The 21,111-nt window shown below is 36.7% G+C and overlaps 1 protein-coding gene across 4 annotated transcripts in view; it reads right to left on the reverse strand.

Annotated features, from left to right (window-relative positions):
• The window catches only part of LOC127422660 (roundabout homolog 2-like), a 658,906-nt gene that overhangs the window by 33,849 nt on the left and 603,946 nt on the right, over positions 1-21,111 (reverse strand). For 2 of the 4 annotated variants that reach the window (XM_051666429.1, XM_051666428.1), the window contains 4 exons: positions 20,090-20,278; positions 19,766-19,792; positions 12,506-12,548; positions 2,726-2,850 (listed from right to left, as the gene is read on the reverse strand). In XM_051666429.1, coding sequence (XP_051522389.1) covers positions 2,726-2,850; positions 12,506-12,548; positions 19,766-19,792; positions 20,090-20,278 — 384 coding nt within the window. The remainder of the gene's footprint in view (positions 1-2,725; positions 2,851-12,505; positions 12,549-19,765; positions 19,793-20,089; positions 20,279-21,111) is intronic. The other 2 variants (XM_051666431.1, XM_051666430.1) reach the window with 1 other exon arrangement.

The raw sequence follows: 21,111 nt of genomic DNA on the forward strand, positions 1-21,111 counted from the left end.
TTTTAACCACTCCCATCCATAATCCCAAACATTCCCAACTCAAAAAGAGACTATTCAGATTAGATGTGGATGGCTGTGTGTTTTTCAGTGGTCAGTTCTTAAACAAATGGAGGCAAATGGCCAGTCAAGGAAGTTAAGATGATTTTGCAACACCATGATTTATCTTTTGATGAATATTTTTAGTAATAAAAATATAGCATTATATCAAATAAGCTTTTACATTGTATCAGAATTGTAGTAGTAGTAAATTGTAGAAGTATATAATAAAAATAGCTATATCAATAATAATAATAATAATAATAATAATAATAATAATAATAATAATAATAAAACACTTTCAACCATGCTCTTCTATGTGCTAATACATTTTAATTTGTGCTAATTAATTTTATAGCTCACTAGCACCAGCCCTGCTCTAAATTTTTTACTATACTGAAGCTAGGTAGAATTGTTAGCTGTATGGATACCAAACAATACAGTAATTGTTATTATTATTATTAATATTGTTATAATTATTATTTATTTTATCCCCTTTTCTCCCAATTTGGAATGCCCAATTCACACTACTTAGTAGGTCCTCATGGTGGCGCGTTTACTCACCTCAAGCCGGGTGGCGGAGGACAAGTCTCAGTTGCCTCCGCTTCTGAGACCGTCAATCCAAATATTTTGTTCTTTTGGGTTGTTTTTTTGTTGTTGTTTTTTTTTATTTTTTTTATTAGACTTGGTGTGAACAAGTCTCTTCTTTCTGTCATACATTTTTTCCCTTTCTCCTTAATATTTGACTGGTACTATTCTCCTTTCTTTGTACTTTTTGAGGAGGAATGATGTTGTAACTCTGTATGTGTGTGTGTACTGAAGGGAAAATGATATACAATGGCTGCATCTACACCACTTAAGCTTTGCCTGTCCTTCACGACTCACTGCTCGGCCACCATCTTTTTCTCACACCCACAGCTCTCTATCTCTCTCTCTCTTCTCCTCTGCTATCATCCCATTCTCTTTGTGACAGTGGGTCGGGACGGCAGACATTAGTCTCAGTGTGACAGCAGGATGCGGGTGGTTATATAGCTCTGTCTCCAGTGCTTGATGAATAAATGTGTGTCCAAACACGGATGAGGCAATATGCATACAGGTGTACATATTTCAGACATCACCAAAGCACTCTGAATGAATCACTCTCCAGAAATACTCTTTCGGTCAAAAGTTTAAACACACTTGATTGAATTTATGTTTCTCATGATGTGTGATGTCTTTTTTTTTTCAAGTTAAAATACTTTCTCCTATCACAATTTAATATGCAGAAATTATGCAGAAATTCTTGAAGCTAGTTTAATAAAAGCACTTTTCAGCTCTGTATGTCCATACAATGTAAGTAAACAAATGCCATCAGGCTGCTGGCTGTTTAACCATCCAAAAGTCATATTTAGGCAGCATAAAAGTAATCCACACGACTCCAGTCGATCAATTAATGTCTTCTGAAGCAAATCGAGAGGTTTGTGTAAAAAATAAATTGATAATTAAAAGTTTATTAACCTTAAAAAAAACGCTTCCTGCCAGCAGTTGACCTATCATGCTGCTGTGCGTGACATAAGCGCAATGGTGCGTTCATGCAAGAAGTCAGAAGCGCACGCTTTGTATACAACAGAGGAACGAACGTCAGGCGAGAGAAATAGAGCACTGGGCGTGGGGCCTGGGTAGCTCAGCGAGCATTGACGCTGGCTACCACCCCTGGAGTCGCGAGTACGAACCCAGGGCATGCTGAGTGACTCCAACCAGGTCTCCTAAGCAACCAAATTGGCCCAGTTGCTAGGGTGGGTAGTGTCACGTTGGGTTAACCTCCTCGTGGTCGCTATAATGTGGTTCTCGCTCCCGGCGCGTGGTGAGTTGTGCATGGATGCAATGGAGAATAGCGTGAAGCCTCCACACGCGCTATGTTTCTGCGGTAACGCACTCAACAAACCACGTGATAAGGTGCACGGATTGACTGTCTCAGATGCGGAGGCAACTGAGATTCATCCTCTGCCACCCGGATTGAGGTGAGTCACTACGCCACCACGAGGACTGAGAGCGCATTGGGAATTGGGCATTCCAAATTGGGGAGAAAAGGGGAGGGACATTTTTTTTTTAAATAAAAAATACAGCACTGGGCAGAAGCCATGTATTAAAGTTAAAAACATTTTAATTATCGATTTGTTTATTACACCAACCTACTGGTTTGTTTGTTACAGAAGACATTAATTGTTTGACTGGTGTCGTGTGGATTACTTTTATGCTGCCTAAATATGCCTTTGGACCATCAAATAGCCAGCAGCCTGATGGCACAAATTCACTTGCATTGTATGAACAAAAAGAGCTGAAATGTGCTTATAAAAATCTTTACTTCGGTTATGCTGAAGAGGAAAAATCATGCACATCTGGGATGGCTTAAAGGTAAGTAAATCATGAGAGAATTTTCATTTTTGGGTGAACTAACCCTTTAACTTGTATTGAACCTGGAATATTCCTTTAACATACAGTACAGTAACTATAAGTACAGTAACTATAAGTGTAGATGAGTAGTCATTATTGACTTGAATGATTCTGAATTATGCTTCTAAACTCCTCCCTGAAAGTTTCATTTTATTTCATTTCAAGATTTGATTACATTTATAACCACATTTAACATCAATTTTGTCAATTCAACCGGTCCTAAATTCCTAGACAATGGGTCTAGTGGTAGATTCACCTCCACGGCTGAAGTTGAGGTCATTGGGTCCTCCAGAACTGCTGTTAACGGGCAGACTGGTGGTCGGCCAGGAGTCCGCAAGCCACGGGTACCCCGAATCACTGGCATTGAGTAGACCAGGACGACTGTGGGAAAAGACAAGATGCATGTGAGACTTATTTTTCTATATAAATTATTTAATGCAACAAAACATATTATCGTTACAGAAAATTAAAGGAAAGAAAAACTACCAGCTCAGAAATATTTTGGTTAACAAGAATGAAATTCAAAATGTAAGAATAATAGTCTGACCCTTGCTGATGTTCATATCAAGTAATATTGATGGATCTGTTCCAAAACCTAGTGAGCTGCCTCCAGAGGCAGCAATTTAAGGCATCATAGGCATTCTAACCAGGCAAAGGCTGTTCCAAAAGGTAAGTATCTTAATTATGCTACCTCTTAAGATACTGTATCTAGCTTTTGCCAAATTCTAAGGAAACATCGTATGTATCCTTCCCCTGGTAGGCAATACCAGAATGCACTGTGATGAGCTCGGTCGTAAATAAATCCAAGAGGGCAGACGAAGTGATAGAAATTTTTAAAATGTTGTAAATATATTTAGAATTCATTCAATACTGAAAAGTATCAGTGAAAAATATTTTACTATGATTGAAAACCAATTCTTTTACCCAACATGTGTGTGAACTATGTATATTTATGCTCATTAGAGTATCACCTGTATTGAAATCAGTTGTTAGTCTAGTTTCCCATGTACTGCATATGAATGATGTGCATTGTTGCCACCTATGTAGAGCGTTCCAAACTGGTCTCTTATGAGGCCCCATTTCAGTTAGGATGTTGCCACAGGAGACAGCAAGGCAGCTCACTAGGTTTTGGAACAGACCCGATATTGTCTTGACATATCGTCTTTAATTTGAATACCACAGAAAACATCTGTTTGGACTTCTAACAACTTTCACCCTTATTGGCAAATTTACAGTCTGGATGCCTAAAGTTGTTTTTGTTTTTTTTCCTCTCTAGAACTCCTTGTAGTGACACAAATTCCTTTTGTGCATTCCTTACATTAAAAATAAAAATAATGCCAGTAAGAAAAATAAAATTTTCTTTATTTAAATATATATATATATATATATATATATATATATATATATATATATATATATATATATATATATATATATTTTTTTTTTTTTTTTTTTTTTTTATTTACTGACCATTGCCCAAAGGAATATGAATATACATTTAATTGGGCTCAATTAGGTGTAGAATACAATAGAAACAGACATAGAACTAGAACACATTATAACTATAGTAAAAGTTTAAAATACATCAAAGAATAAAGTTTTCTAATGTGCATCTGGAATGTATAATGCAATGAAATCTTTAACTCCTATATAATGAAAGGCTGGTCTTTCCTGTCTGTCTCGAACTGTCTCAGTGTAAGATTTTTAGACAGGATTGAGAAATTATGAATTAAAAAATGACAGATGTCTGTTGGGATTCCAAATAAAGGCAGTGTGTGTGTGTGTGTGTGTGTGTGCCGAGGAGTACAAACACAAGTGTATCATTCTAATGGATAAGCCACTTCAATTTTCATGTATTTCTAGGGCTATCTGAAGTTTTATGTTAGGATTAACACATTTTCTATTGGAACAATTTGCACTAAAAAAAAAAAAAAAGTCATCTGAATCAGTTTTTTAAAATTTTTTTTTTTTTTTTTTTTCAGTAAAAACATTTAAATTTACTTGTGTACTTGAGCTAAAATTTTTTACTGAATAGGCAAATTGTTCTTGTTTTAGGCATAAATCTACCAAAATTTTGTGAGGTTTACGCTCAAAAGTTTGCCAATGGGGTAATATATATATATATATATATATATATATATATATATATATATATATATATATAGATAGATAGATAGATAGATAGATAGATAGATATACAGCTGAAGTCAGAAGTTTACATACACCTTAGCCAAATACATTTAAACTCAGTTTTTCACAATTCCTGACATTTAATCGTAGAAAACATTCCCTGTCTTAGGTCAGTTAGGATCACTACTTTATTTTAAGAATGTGAAATGTCAGAATAATAGTAGAGAGAATTATTTATTTCAGCTTTTATTTCTTTCATCACATTCCCAGTGGGTCAGAAGTTTACATATACTTTGTTAGTATTTGGTAGCGATGCCTTTAAATTGTTTAACTTGGGTCAAATGTTTTGGGTAGCCTTCCACAAGCTTCTCACAATAAGTTGCTGGAATTTTGGCCCATTCCTCCAGACAGAACTGGTGTAACTGAGTCAGGTTTTTAGGCCTCCTTGCTCGCACACACTTTTTCAGTTCTGCCCAAACATTTTCTATCGGATTGAGGTTAGGGCTTTGTGATGGCCACTCCAATACCTTGACTTTGTTGTCCTTAAGCCATTTTGCTACAACTTTGGAGGTATGCTTGAGGTCATTGTCCATTTGGGAGACCCATTTGTGACCAAGCTTTAACTTCCTGGCTGATGTCTTGAGATGTTTCTTCAATATATACACATAATTTTCCTTCCTCATGATGCCATCTATTTTGTGAAGTGCACCAGTCCCTTGAGAGTTCAAATGAACACAAACACAAAGGCACAAAGCATAGTGCCCTTTAAAGTCAACATAAAATCAAAATTGACCCCATTTACTTTCTTAAGTAAATGTAATCATGTGCATGATTCATCTGTGCACGTCATTCCAAAAAACACAATGTTTGCTCTTTATAATCTTTCATTTCATTTTTTTATTTTTTATTTTTTTTATAGGTTTTGAATGGTGTTTCACGTACACTTTAAGCCCTAGAGAAAAAAAAAAATAGCACAGAAAATAACCGACTTGTACCTCAGTTTGAGGGGGGAAAAAAAGAAAATAAAAAATTATTACCATAGACTTGCACTGCAAGTAAATTTCTGTACATACACATTTCTTGTTTTGTTTTTACAAAATGAGGTACATCAAAATTATTTTCTGTGGTATAGATAGAGCCTAACTTGTATTTAACTCAGAATTCATGCATTTGGCACTTTTATCCAAAGTGACCCACAGTCCCTTCAAAGTACACATCGAATCGAACCTATGACCTTGGCATTACTAATGCCATACTTAACCAGTTGAGCTACAGGAACAAACTTTAATCTAAAAGCAGGTATATTGAGTGTCCAGATGTCTCCCATTTATTTTTCATGACTGCTTATACAGTTTCTGGCACAAATAAGCGCATCCAAAGATTCAAGTGTAGATGTGCATCAAGACACACCAGCTTTCTTTGTCTTGTTTTTCTCCTCCCCTCTGAGTGGAAGTACATTTGCCCTGAGGTGGCTTGTCTCCCTCTGGCCCCGGCAGCAGTGTGTGGTTTTTGAAGCCGGGGGCAATATGACGGTAATGGCAGTGTAGAAGCCAGTCGCTCTCTAGGCCACAGATTTTAATAAGACGCAGTGCAGTCTGAATGGAGGGTGACGAGTTGAAGAGGCGGGGGTCCTGACAGACTAAGCGCCCCTGATGTGGCAGCTGAATGCCAAAACAGGCCTTCAGGTGAGGGGGAGGACGAGTCATTCAACTTGATGACTCCACCTCAGACACATTCACTTCTTATAGGGTTTCACGTTGAGGACTTGTCAACCTCCCCCTCTATCGTTGTTTTTTTTTTTTTTCTTGTATCTGTCTGAAATATTATCCTATTTTTCCCAAACACTCTTTCCTCTTACTGTTTACCATGAGGTCTTCAACTACTACTACATTTACATTTATCCAAAGCAACTTACAGTGCATTCAAGGTATACGCAGAAGTATACTTGCTTTCTTTGTGTTTTTATTATTCTGAATCTCATTAGATTGATTTTTTTAATCCTTTATTTATTTTTCTATCCATCTTTATCAACAATATGAAATATGAAATTGATCCCATTTCCTTTCTTTTTCTTTGGATTTTCTCCCCTTATCTCCCCAGTTTGGAATGCCCAATTCCCAATGCGCTTTAAGTCCTCGTGGTGGCGTAGTGACTCAATCCGGGTGGCGGAGGACGAATCTCAGTTGCCTCCACGTCTGAGACTGTCAATCCATGCATTTTATCACGTGGCTTGTTGAGTGCGTTAAAGCGCGTGTAGAGGCCACCGCTATTCTCTGCGGCCTCCACGCACAACTCACCACGCGCCCCACCGAGAGCGAGAAACACATTATAGTGACCACGAGGAGGTTACCCCATTTGACTCTACCCTCCCTAGCAACCGGCCAATTTGGTTGGAGTCACTCATCATGCCCTGGATTCGAGCTCACGACTCCAGAGGTGGTGGTCAGCGTCAATACTCGCTGAGCTACCCAGGCCCCCTCCACCCATTTCCTTTCTTAAATTATGTCCCTGGTGTTATTGTGCCCCATTAATCATTGCATGACATTCTAAAGAAAAAAACAAGTTCTTGTTGACGTAATCAAGTCTGTGTGGGTGGGACAAAAGTATTAAAATAAAGCCCCGTACAACACTATATCCAGCTGAATATTATGTTTTACTTAGAAATAGACAATATTTCCGAAGTTAAATGTGCTGTGAATGTTGTTTCGTGTGTTCTTTAAACTCTTCCCTGTGCAAATAACCTAGTTATTTGTTTACTACTTTATTTTATCACAATTAAGTTAGTAAATTGAGAGAGCCAGGGAAAATGGATGTTTTGACTTTGCTGCTGATTTCTTTTGTAAACTACTACACACAAACATACAGACTTTCACAACACACATACACACATGCATACTCTCCCAGCCAGCCCTCTCGGGGATCATTTGTAAGTGCGGGTGATGATGATGTTGACTGTGGTAACGGCAGCGCTGTCCTTGCATTCATCTTCCCCAGTGCAAGATGATTAGATTAAGAAATATCGCTTTAGTGGGCATATTTCTGCCCTGCAAATCACCGGGAGCGGGGCCAGGGGCCTCATCCCAACCCTGACACCCTGTACTGAATCCCTCTCACTCGACTGAAGAATGCACTGTGGCCTTGAGACGAGAGAGATTTGATTTGGCTCCATTTTTCCCAGCCACGCTCCCAGACACGCGTGCGACGGTGAAATACAACCTTGCAGCGCATCTGTGAGGATTGGCGTAAACAAGCCGAGTGAGCAATATTAGTCCCAACACTCTTTCATAAATCAGGCGGGTTTTACAGGCCCACACGCCCTCCAATGCAGCACCAGAGAAAGAGAGAGCTAGACTAAAAGCCTGCACATTAAATTACACTTGGGGCATGTTGAAACATGCATTTCCTTTTAGATTTACATTAGCTTGTAAATGCTATCATCTAATTTGAGTAAAGTGAAAATATAATATAAAACTAACATGCCCATGTAAACATATGTCTGCATATGTATACTGATGGAGAGAAACAAAGAGGGAAGGAAGTAAGGAAGGAAAGAAGGAAGGAAAAAGGAGGGAGGAAGAGAAGAAAGAAAAGATAGGGGAAGGAAGGAAGGAAAGAAGGAATGAAGGAAGGAAGGAAGAGGGAAGAGAAGGAAATAAAGAAAAGAGAGGGATGAAGGAAATAAGAAGCAAATAAAGTAAAATGAAGTAAGGAAAGAAGGAAGTAATTAAGGATGAAGAGAAGAAAAATACAAAAAAGAAAGGGAGGAAGGAAAGAAGGAAGTAAAGAAAAGGAAGGAAGGACATACAGAAAAGAGAGTAAGGAATTAAAGAAGGAAGGAAGGACATAAAGAAAGAGAGGAAGGAAATAAGGAAATAAAGTAAAAGGAAGGAAGGAAGGAAAACAAGGGCATAAAGAAAAGAAAGGGAGGAAGGAAGGAAGGAAGGAAGGAAGAAAGGAAGGAAGGAAAGAAGGAAGGAAGGAAGGAAGGAAGAGGGAAGAGAAGGAAATAAAGAGAGGGAGGAAGGAAAGAAGGAAGTAAAGAAAAGGAAGGAAGGACATACAGAAAAGAGAGGAAGGAAGGAAAGAAGGAAGGGAAGGACATAAAGAAAGGGAGGAAGGAAATAAGGAATAAAAGTAAAAGAAAGGAAGGAAGGAAGGAAAACAAGGGCATAAAGAAAAGAAAGGGAGGAAGGAAGGAAGGAAGGAAGGAAGGAAGGAAGGAAGGAAAGATAAAGGAAGGAAGGGAAAAAGAGGATTAGAAGGGAGTAAAGAAAAGACAGAGGGAGGAGGAAAGGGAGAAAGGCAGCAAGGAAGGAAGGAAGAAAGGGCATAAAGAAAAAGAAGGAAGGAAAAAAATATTTGAAGGAAGTAGAAAAAGACAGAGGGAGGAGGAAAGGGAGGGAGGAAGGAAGCAAGCAAGGAAGGAAGAAAGGAAGATCCAGAAAAAAATTACACTGTGAAAGACAAAAAGTGACATTATCAGTTTCCATCAGTTCAAGGCCTGACCAATATGTCGCATATTTATCTTCCATGAATCATTTATTCTGTGATCGATTAAGCGTAATTGCTCAGCACAAGCAATTTGGCAGCAGCCAATGAGAAGCTGTAGAAACAGACATGGCTTCATTTGCTATTGTCTAATTAATGCAATAAATTAAAACTGTAACAAATGAACACATTCTCCCCTGTTTGCCCATCAGCTCTCCAGGAAGATTGGTCACTGGGATTTTTCCAGATGGATGGATCAAGCCTTTATATCCAGTGCAGCTTCAGTGCTTATAGTGAATTTAAGAAAAAGAATTCTAGCAAAAACAATGTTTATAACAAAAACCTATCAATGCATTAAAAGAGAATGCAATGATTATTATTATTATTATTTTAATACAAATTAAACACCAAATTGCATGTGTTATATTGTATATACTGTATATTCAGTATAGTATTCCCTTCTTACGTTAAATCTACAGAGATCTATAGAGATAAGTGCTTATCGACTTGGCTGCTATATGGGAAAAGACAAGGTATCACTGCTAAAAAAAATTAATTGGATGTCTTCTTTGATTAGATTGGAGACCCCTGGGATCTTAAATGGATTCATCAAATGAATTGTGAGTAGAACTCCAGTAGAAAATCTTTCAGGGCAATCAGGTGAAAGTCTACTGCTCTTGACACCTTCTGGGGCTTTAATTCAAGTTACTGAAATACCTTCATCTACAGTATACTTTTTTCAAATAATTTGCTCTACACTGAAGATAGTATGTCAATATCTTCCCTCGGCCTCATGTTGCTCAAAACATGATTTATTTCCACCATGGAACACAACAAGGAGTTATGTACTGCTTTTGATGAAGGATGGACTTCTTGGCCAGTAAAACAGAACATTCTTTACAGTAGGTGTACATGCAAGTAGTATAAATAGATTCAGGACATACTTTTTCCGAGAATACTGGCTTTGTCCTGTGACCCTAATATATGATGTAATAACAAAAACCGTGAAAATAATCTACTCTGGTTTTGTTAAACAAGCACCATTTAAGCACAAGCTTACAGTTTAGAATAGCCTTCCGAGCGGTTCTCTGACAATTTTTTTAGATCCAGATTTTTTGAACGTGGCGTCTCCCCTCAGCTCCCAAGGCACTATGGGATAGTAAAGTGTCCAGTCGATCTGCACTTCAGAATCTTGCTGGAAATAGTAGGTCATCTGGATACATCTTGCTTACTGTTATATGTATACTGTGGATTCGGACATACTACTCCATTGGCATAGTGTGTTTGGAATACTATATTGTAGGGAAGCATGGAAATTCGGATACAGCAGTTTTCAAAATGACCATGCCATATTCTTTTACACATAACAAGAATACGCAGTGCTCACTGGCTGTCAAGTTCAACAGCAATTTTGCTTGGTTTAATATATATATATATATATATATATTTGGTCAGGATATAAACCTGAGTTTCCTTTATTGCTAATTGCTAACTGAAGTTTTCTACCACTAGACCAACAGGTCTTAAACAATAAGATTAATAAGACTAATAAGTTATTAAGAGTATTTTTTTAACCGACTTAGACACCAAGTGAGCTGGGACTGCCACTGTTGCCCCCTCAAAAAAATAAATGACACCCTTGAGAAGAGGCACATAGAATTAATGCAAAAAGCTCTACTCTGCAATTCTTAGTGGATTTGGCCTGTCAGGTATGACAAAAACACTAAGACAAGACCTCCCTTTTTGACTGATTCTTGCAATCCAGTGGGTAACTGGTGTCATTCAAACAAACATGTCCTACTCGAAGCCCAGACCTGCCAGTAGATTCCAGAAGGGTTATCCTAGCTTCTCCCTGGGGTAATTATTTTTATATTATTACACATGCTCATATTCCATACGCCCCGCTAAGGTGACAGGCAAATTTATCACTGAGGGGGTCCGTACTGGGGGTTGACAAATGATGAAATAAAACCCCTCTCTGCTTAAATTGTTCCTGCTAATTCTTTTTGGGGGTGAGATTTATGAGTGGCTAGCCGCCTGTGAAAGGAGATGTGCGGAGAAATGTGTGCATACGTGTATGTTTGTGTGTTTTGTGTGTTTGTTTGACAGTATGCATCGTACACAAACAGGCAGAGCTCATCTTTGCATACATCAGTCACATGGTGATATTAGAGCCAGCTTGATGCATGTATTAACGGAGAGATGCCATCCTGACTCTCTGTGGGTACGTTAAAAACTGATTAAAACTGTGTGATCTTGGGTAACGGAACATACGACCCCCCTACTGCGAATAAATTCAGTGTCATTATTTATTTATGGTTGTTTCTTCAACTGCGGGCACTTTTTATACCCCAGGAGTTGATATTTATTAAAAACTAGCAGATTTCAACTTTTTAATTTTTTTATTTGATGGTCACATGTTTTGGAACCTTTTCACCATGGCCTCATCATTTATTCTGGGTATTTTCAAATGCCTTTTATGTTTAGATTTTATTAATTTATCCTTGTCAAAAAAATGTATCTATAAAATCATAATCATACTACTGTGATAATCTAAACAAAGAGTGAAATAATAATAAAAAAGAAATAAAAAAGCATTTCAATATTTATCATATGTAAGTCATGACAAATTATTGACACAAATTACGACTGTCCCTCATTTGTGGTGTCATTACCACCACAGCCAACAATTCTAGCTAAGAAATTAGCCTTAGCAAGACAAAGAAGTCAGACATTTTATTCCAAAAATGTCAATTTAAATTTCCATCACATAATGTTATCAAACATAATACATAATTTGAGATGTGATGGAAATGGCATTTGTTGGTTCAGAAAAATGACAAAAATTATAGTTTCTATATCCACTGCTGGACATTTTTAGTAGACAAAATCCTCAAACTATTGAGTTGGAGAAATGTATTTTAATGGAGTTTATTTTCTAAAAGTCCACAAGGCCAAACATCCCCATTGTTGAAGAAACACTCTTACATTGCATGTTATGCAAAGATTTGTTTTTCCACACTGACGGACTCTACTGTGACTTTTAGAAGGTTAATCAAGCTGCTGATCCATGAGAAACGGTTGTGTGCACCACGAGAAACGTCTCACGGAAACCAACGAAAACAACATTTCATTTCTCCCATCTGCGACGTCTCTTAAGATGAATTTTTAGCAGTGCAGGGATGGCGCGATCCCGTTAAAAGCAGAGTGCGGGCAAAAGACGACTGCCTTGTAGAGGATAATGGTTTTGATGACCTTCCAGGGGCTGATGGACAGAATATGAATGAGGTTTGGAATTGAAGGACCAGTCTTTGAAGGTTAAAGGCAAGTGATTGGCACAAAGATAATAACCATTGCTGTTTTTTTGGCATTGAGAGGAAAAACAAGGGAAAATGAGACCGGATGACAGAAATCTTACCTCCCGTTGCTCATCAAGCCTCCATCAACGCGCTGGAACGTCACTGGGGTCGGAAAGAGGGTAAATAAAAACAAAGAGAGAAAGAGAGAGCGATTGAGTCAACACAATATCAGAACAAAATCATAACATAAATGCAATTCATTCTGCATGATTCTTGTCCATTCTGATGGATATTTCTTTTAAATATGCTTCAGCAAAAAACAAACAAAAAAACCCAAGATTTTTTACATTTTCTTAAGACAACGTGAGTGCTGCTTGCCCATTCAAAACTTGCCACCACAATGGTATGCAGTTGCTAAGGTGTTCTGACCAGTTGTCAGCAAGTTGCTATGTGGTTGCTAGGGTGTTTTGGTTGGTTGCTAGGTGGTAGCTTGTCTTTATGACATTTTGGTCCCAAGATATAACTTTGTTCCCTCCACCAATGTGTCTGGGACTTTTTTTTTTTTTTTAAACCCATGTTATCATCCGGCAGGCAAAAATCATAAGTCTGACTGTTCAGAATAGGTAATAGCATATCTCTCCATAAAAAGCCACATACTTTGAGGTATCATTCATGTCTATACCACAAATGTTTGGATTTGACTAAGAAATTAAATGCTGTATTAATCTATTTTTAGTAACCTTAACCTTTACAAGTGACTGCATTGCCCAGAGCATACACAGTAAGTAAACATGCACAATAGATTTATGAGTCAAAACCTAAGCATAGTCTCTATCTTTCCCCCCCTCCTTCCTTTCTCTGGCTTTTTCTTGTTCATATGCTTGCTGCTACATGAAAAAGAGAAGTGGTTTACAAAGGAAAGGGCCCATGAAGAAACATTGAAATGATGGATTAATGAAGAAAGGTGTTGTAAAGCACAGGTGAAGCTCAAACAGGTGTCCATATTTTATCCAAAGCTACTTCAAGTGCCTTACAGTGAAATAAAAAAAAGAAAAAGAAAAAAAAAAAAGATATCTGCATTCTCTGCGCTGATTTTGGGGGAAAACCTGCAAAATTTATTTAAACATGGTAAAATGTGTTTTGGTAAAATTCACCTGAGAGTACTAAATGTCTATTAGAGGCTGAAAGCATTATCATCAAGCCAAAATACTTATAAACAAACACATTCTTAAGACAACTAACTTGCCCAGACTTCAAACGAAAATGCAACACAGCTTTGATGTTACATTTACAGCTATGTGGAGCAGGATTTTGGACTAGTAAAATGTTGCGACACAACAGAAATAGAAACCAGTATGTCTTTCCACTTTGTGCCTCAACACCACTTTAGAACGTAGAATCTTAACTGAGGTTTGCATTAGCATTTATTCATCAAGTAGCTCATTCTCTGATCCAGAATGATGCCCATTCGGTTTACAAAGTGACTTGCAGGGAATCTGAATTAGATTTGTGACATTTCCAGCTCCACAGTTAACAATCCATCCCCTCTTCTGACAAACAGACAGTTCAAATATTAAACTTGATGAACATTAACCAGGGAGTGGAATTTCTTATGAACACAATGTTTGTTGAGATTATTTGCATTCATGGCTAATTTCAGAATCTGGCATTTCAGTAAGTTGAGAACAAACACTAAAGGTATTTTCTCTCCCCAAGGGACTCTTTTTATGTGTTACTATGTGTGTGTGCAGGTTTGTTAAGAGCCTATCTACAATAGGACACATTGCTGACACTTTGATGTAGCCTGTAGACTGGCGCTGGTCTCTGCTTTAGGCTTGGCTCCAGATAAGCACTCTCTCCGATATGAAAACTGATTACTCCTCTTTAATAAGCATTTACTGCGGCACAACAAAATCACCGTATAAAAAATTCCATCAGATCTTCCTTCCCGCCTGAGCAGAAGTTGATTTAGCCTTGTGGTGATGACAGCTTTAAGAGGGAATAGGAATGTGTTTGTTTTTTTGGTGTGTTTGTGTGAACAGGTGTATTTGGATTGAGCATTTACTTCTTATAGACATCATCAACACCCCCCCGGCCTCGATTAAATATAAAACCAATATAAGCGGCAGATATGGATGTCTTAAATGTCATCTCCTTTCAGAACAGAAAACCCCTTAACACTAACGTCCAATCTTTTTAGAAAGCATCCGTTGTGTTTGTTCTATAAACTCTGAAATACTGAAGCGTTCACAATATTTGCAGTGAACCGTGATAATAAACTGAAGACAGTTTGGCTGCATAAAAAAAGCAAATACACTCTTTCTACCTCAGTAGCTTCTCGCTCTACAAAAGAAGATGTGCTCTTCTAGCATAGACAAATGCCACTGCAAATGTACACACACAGGATCTTGCATGTTGTTAATGCGCCTGAACAGGGGTCAGAAATTTACCAGGGCTCAGGGTAAAAAATGCCCCAATGGTATTAATATTATTTTATTTCATTTAATGTAATTTTATTTAATATTTAATTTAACGTAATAATATGTTATACTACAAAAAATAGATTATATAACAATATAATATAATATAATATAATATAATATAAAGCTGGCCTAGTTGCTTGAAATTAGTAGATGTTGATTTAAATTTGATGACAGTATATTTTCAGAGATTAGAAAACAATATCCCCCAAAACAACTCCAGGGAGCAAATATTAGTCTTTTATGGAAGAGTTTATTGCTGCTCTGAATGCCGCACTTAACTAATCAGCACATAGGAACTGAGTAACCATGCGGCATGCCATATAATAGGGTTGCTCCGATACCAAAATTTTGGCTTTGGTACAATACGAGCCCTGGTACCTCGGTATCGATACTGTGTATGCTCTGGGCAATGCAGTCACTTGTAAAGGTTAAGGTTACTAAAAATAGATTAATACAGCATTTAATTTCTTAGGCAACAAATAAAAAACTCAGATTTTTTATGAAACTACACAGAAAATTACTTGTCTAAAAGAACTGCGTAAAGTCTTATAGAAACAAATTATGCCTTTTCTGTTATCTGGATTCCATATTAAATGTTTTAATTAAATGTTATGATCAAATTGTGTTTAATCAAATACATACTGTACAGCTTTAATCAAATGAAAATATCATACTTTTCAACAATATATATATATATATATATATATATATATATATATATATATATATATATATATATATATATATATATATCACACACACTACCAGTCAAAAGTTCTGAAACACTTGACTGAAATGTTTCTCATGATCTTAAATATATTTTTATCTGAAGGTGTATGCTTAAATGTTTGAAATGAGTTTTGTAGACAAAAATATAATTGTGCCACCATATTAATTTATTTAATTATGGAACTAAAATTTTATAAAAAAAATAAAAAATAATGTTTTTGAAATTGATTACTTATAACACAGTTTTGACTTATTTTGGATTTTGTTTAGTCACAACATAATTCCCATAGTTCCATTTATGTTATTCCATAGTTTTGATGACTTTACTATTATTCTAAAATGATATAATATATATATATATATATATATATATATATATATAATATAAAAGAATGAGTAAGTGTTTTAAAACGTTTGACGACACATATATGACTAGTGTATATATACTGTATATAAATAATTTTTAGTAAAAAAAGAAAAACAAAAGATGCACAACAGAGCTTTATAGTATTAATGAAAACAATCTTATTACCTGAGGCAAAAGGCTGCCATGGCTGTATCACAACATTTGCTTATGTGATATTGCTTACAAATAATAATATAATAATGTAACCATTTAATATTATATTATTGTTACTATGAGTATCATTGCGACTGCTTTGAATATTACACTTTTATACAGTAGCAATATTTTTCTGTCGTAATATCTTCCATTTCACACAATCAGTTGAACAGAGCTCTCATTTCAGTGGTACATTTATTTTGAAAGATCTTTAAATTTCTTTCTGTTTGTGAAGAGTTAGTTATATCAAGCTTCCCGCAACTCACGAGCTAAAATCTCCGAGCTGCAATGGAGAAAGAGTTCATTACAGAGTTCACAGCCGTTTATACACTCAACACACTGATCTGTGGCTCTGCAGATGGATACTATTGGACACACTGCATGAAACTCAAGCATTAGTAGTGTGTGTTGCATTTGTGTGCATGACTGTGTGTGTGTGTTTGTGTGCGTGCCTGTGTGTGGGTGAAGGAGATGACAGGGCAGAGAGGCACCTCTTATTCATACTGTGGTGTGCAGTGCATGTGACTGCATATTATTTCATTAAATGACATCCTTCTGCTGTTTAATGATCACACTTATATAGCCATATAGAGGCTTTTTTATTATTATTTTCATATGGTCTTTGATTTCATCTCAAAACTCTCACATTACATTACATTTTGCTAATGGCAGTATATTTTAATATGGTTCCAAAATTAACAACAAGATGATATCATACCGTATTACATTTTTTGGTATCGCAATATTTCGTTAGTACTGGTATACTGCGCAAACCTACAATATAATATAATATAATATAATATAATATAATATAATATAATATAATATAACATTACTGCTTGAAATTATTTTATTTATATTTAAATCTTATTATTCAGATTGAGAACTTATAAAAAAATGCCCCTCAAACACAACTCCAGAAAATAAATATTGCCCCATAATGGAAAAGTTTATTTCTGACACTGCTCTAAACAGCACACTTATCTGCACTGATAAACCGGGTGAGATGTGCTCCTCTGGGACTCCAGAACCCTGAAGCCTACTGAAGCAGTGGAGTTGAGAGACCACTGGAGTGCATTAAAATGAGGAGAGCTGGGGATATCTAGGCCATAAGACCAGGACATCTGACTACTACTGTCTTATCTTCCAGGGGAAAGAAAAAGTTAAGTGCAGAGGTGTCTGCTTTTGCTGGGAGACTGATTTCATCGGTAATGAAGTTTGGAGCGAAACCCTCCTACACAATAAAAGTTAATGTCAAGCCACAGACAATCCCCAAGAGACATGGAGCGAACCTGGGCTAGCTGAGTGATTTTTTTTCTTTTTCTTTTTTCTGTTATCAATTTAGTGCGCGATTGTGGCCAACTGTGTGACCGGATTGGGTCATCATTGGTTAACCTCTGTAGGCCTGTTAATCTCCTATATATCACAAAACTTGCAGACAAACCAACCATTGAATTAAAAACATTTCTGAAGCTATTGTTAAAACGGGTGGAAAAATCAGTGGTGGCAAGGCCATTTCTCAGAATGTGATGATATTTGGTGTGATGGTGGAAATATGGTTTGCAACCCAGAATTGCCAGTAACTCTCAAAGAAAATTTTAAACAAGAAAACACTCAGAAAGCATATATACAAGTGTTTCTCAACTGGTTTTGCTTCAAGACCCAAATTTCACAATAGACATCAAGTGGCATCCCAACACAGTTTTTATAAAAGTTAACAAAAATGTTCTTAAAATCAAACAGTGAAATTAACTAGTAATAGTGATTTATTTAATTAATAAAATACTAAACAAAGACAATAATTAAAATAACACTAATCTCAGCAGCCAGTAATCCACCACACAAATCACATTGTAATTGGCACAAACCATATTTGTTCTCATTGTGAACCCCTATTTAATGTAGTCAGGGTCGCATTTACGTTACTTTGCCTACGTTCAGACTGCAGGCAAAAGTGGCCCAAATCTGATTTTTTTGCTCATATGTGACTCAGATCTGCTTTTTTCATAACAGTGTGAACAGCACAAACCACATGGAATCTGATCTTTCGATTCTGATATGGGCCACTTCCATATGTGGTCCTAAATCAGATACAGGTCTGATTTTTTGCAATGCGACCTCAGTCTGAACAGTCATATTGGAATTCACCCGACTTCACATCACTCTCGACATTCGTCACAATGCTGCGCTGGCGGGAGTCACTCTAAAGATTTTACATACCGGTAGTTCTTTGGTCACTCTGTGAATATGGAAGACAGCTGCGAAGGTAGTCAGTGGAGGGATAGTGAGGTGTTAGAACTCACAAGTATTTGGGGTGACAGCTCTATACAAGCAAAACTTGAAGGATTGTATCATAACCGGTCTGTGTTTGAGAGCATAGCGAAAATTTTGCTCTCTTTCTCCTCATCCTCGTCCTCCTTATCACATGCTCACGAATTCGCTGGCTTCCGCTGCACATCACCCTATACTGCAAATGAACTGCGTAAATGCTGACTTCAGTGGCTTCTGTGCTTACTTCCGTATGACAGCGTGCTGTGTGTGACGTCTTTATTATTGTTCTTTTGCACATGTGGGTCAGTTCAGCACCGTGACCTGTTCGCACTGAAATCTGATATTGGCCACATTTAAAAAATAATGTGAACAGCCAAACTAAACAATTGGATCTGAGCAATAAATCCGAATTGAGCACTAAGACTTGCAGTGTGAACATAGCCTTTGAGTAGTTTTGTTCATGGTTTTCATGGATGAGGGCATGTCACTCAACCTGTCCCTGTTGGCATCTCCATAAATTGGCCAACTTTTACCAAGTGACAGATTAATTTTGTGCCAAAATACCATAGAGTCTTATTGGACACATGGCCACTGATGAACAGAAAAAAGATGTGAGAAGCATTTTCTTCTCCCTTTTAAAAATTAATAAGCCTTTTAAAAGTTGATAAGAAACATTTGTTAAGTATTTTATTATTAGCATTTAGCATTGTTTTTTCCTTGCTGTGTTGCAATCGACCAATTGAGAACCACTGATTTACACAACCATGTATGACGTGTGAAATCCACATGTACGTTTTTTCAAACATTCAATTACTAAGACAGGAATTAATGAAAGAACAGAGGAGAACTTAGATATTAAAGAATAAATACCATTCGCAACACCTGCGCAAACAGAGACACCCAGAAGAGTGGAGAAAAGAAAAGGTGAATGAAGATGAAGAGTAAACCACAAACAATGTCAGCACAGGTGACCGCCGCTCAAAAATGGTCTAAAAAAGGACAAAGAAACACAAGCCAAGACCTGCAGGAACTTGCACTCCACAGACTTCCCACTTGCCTTTGTTAGAACTAGAGTTTATACAGACACATTAAAGTGTCTGACCACATGAAATAGTTTCAAGAGTTAACTTTTTTGTGACGTACCAGCCAAATGTTACATTCATGTTATATATTAGGAATTGTTCATCTAGTGCAGACAAAGTCAAGTGAGATTCATCTGAAGACTACCAAGCTTAAATCATAGGGAGATAGATTCAAGATTGTAAACAGGAAATCAAGATAAAATGCAGGAAGTTAGGATGGGGGTTCATAAAGACAGGACAAATGAACAGTACCTGCAGGAGTGAAGGTGAACGACTGAACTGCAAAACAAGAAGACAAAGAAGAGTGTGTGTTAAAAAGCCTGCAGTGCTCACTCGTGCTGTGGAAGCTAGTTTGTGTGTCTGCTTCTGTTGAGGTGAATGATTATTGTCATGCATTTGATGTGTGTTTGTTGTGCCATCTAGTCAAAGCAGCAAGGCAGCAGCCAAAGGAATCAAGGAATGTTGCAAGACATGCAGTCTAACACAGAAGACACACAAACACACATAAACAAATAAATATATTAAAAAAAATAACACGAAATTGTGTTTGAAGCTGTAAATGGAGCTGGTCTCTACCTGCGTAATTGCTCAGACCCTTCCTCTTCTTCCTCCTCCAGTAGAGCCATATACTGAAACCCATCAGAATGACCCAGCAGGCCCCTCCGATGCCCGCGATGAAGGCCGGCTGCTTCACCACATCCGTGATCTGCTCCGTTATGCTATTGTTCCTGTTGCCGCTCACTATCACATCCCGAAAGTCCTTACCTACATAAATACACACATTCTGTTTTTAGTACACTTGTGGGTAGATTTTGGGACTAGTTTAACAGCACAGTGAAAAAACTGTGCTCCAGAAACAGCAGCACAAAATCATTTAATCAAATCAACTAGAGCATTAAAAGCTCAACACCTGTGAGCAGCAGTGTTGGGGAAGCTACTTTGAAACTGCTACTCATAATTTAACTCAAACTACAGGAAGGTTTCACTTGAAAAAAATAAATAAAAATAAACTTGTTAGATAGCTCCACTAAAGCTATTTAAAGAAAAAAATATTTTTAGATATAAAACAATCGGATGACATTATTTAATTTTTTAAACTACAGTAACCATTGTTACAGTAACCAAAAAAATACAGTAACCAAAAAAATAAAAAATAAAAATAAAAAAACATGGTTATAACATGGTTACTACAGTATTACTACAGTACAACCATGTTTACTATATAGATACTACAGTATAACTTTATATTACTAACAATATTACTAAAGCAAAACCATCGCTAATTTTTGTAAGGGTTAAACAAATAGGATGAAAACATTAAATTGAACATGAATTTAACTTGAAAACACTAAACTAGAAAACTATATTTTATATACATGATTTGAAATATAGTGATAAACGGCAGCAATTAACTAAATATTTATCTTAAAAAAAGAAGGCAAAATCCCTTTAAGTGAATCAGTGAATCATTTATGTGAACCAGTTCATTTAATATGAACCATCTGAGAGAAGCAACTTCCCAATGCTAAATATAGGAAATTGTTTATTTTCAGTGTTGGGTGTAATCTAATTACAAAATAATTAGTAACTGTAATCTA

This window comes from Myxocyprinus asiaticus, chromosome 31 (genome assembly GCF_019703515.2).
Source record: "Myxocyprinus asiaticus isolate MX2 ecotype Aquarium Trade chromosome 31, UBuf_Myxa_2, whole genome shotgun sequence".
NCBI classification, from domain to species: Eukaryota; Metazoa; Chordata; class Actinopteri; order Cypriniformes; family Catostomidae; genus Myxocyprinus; species Myxocyprinus asiaticus.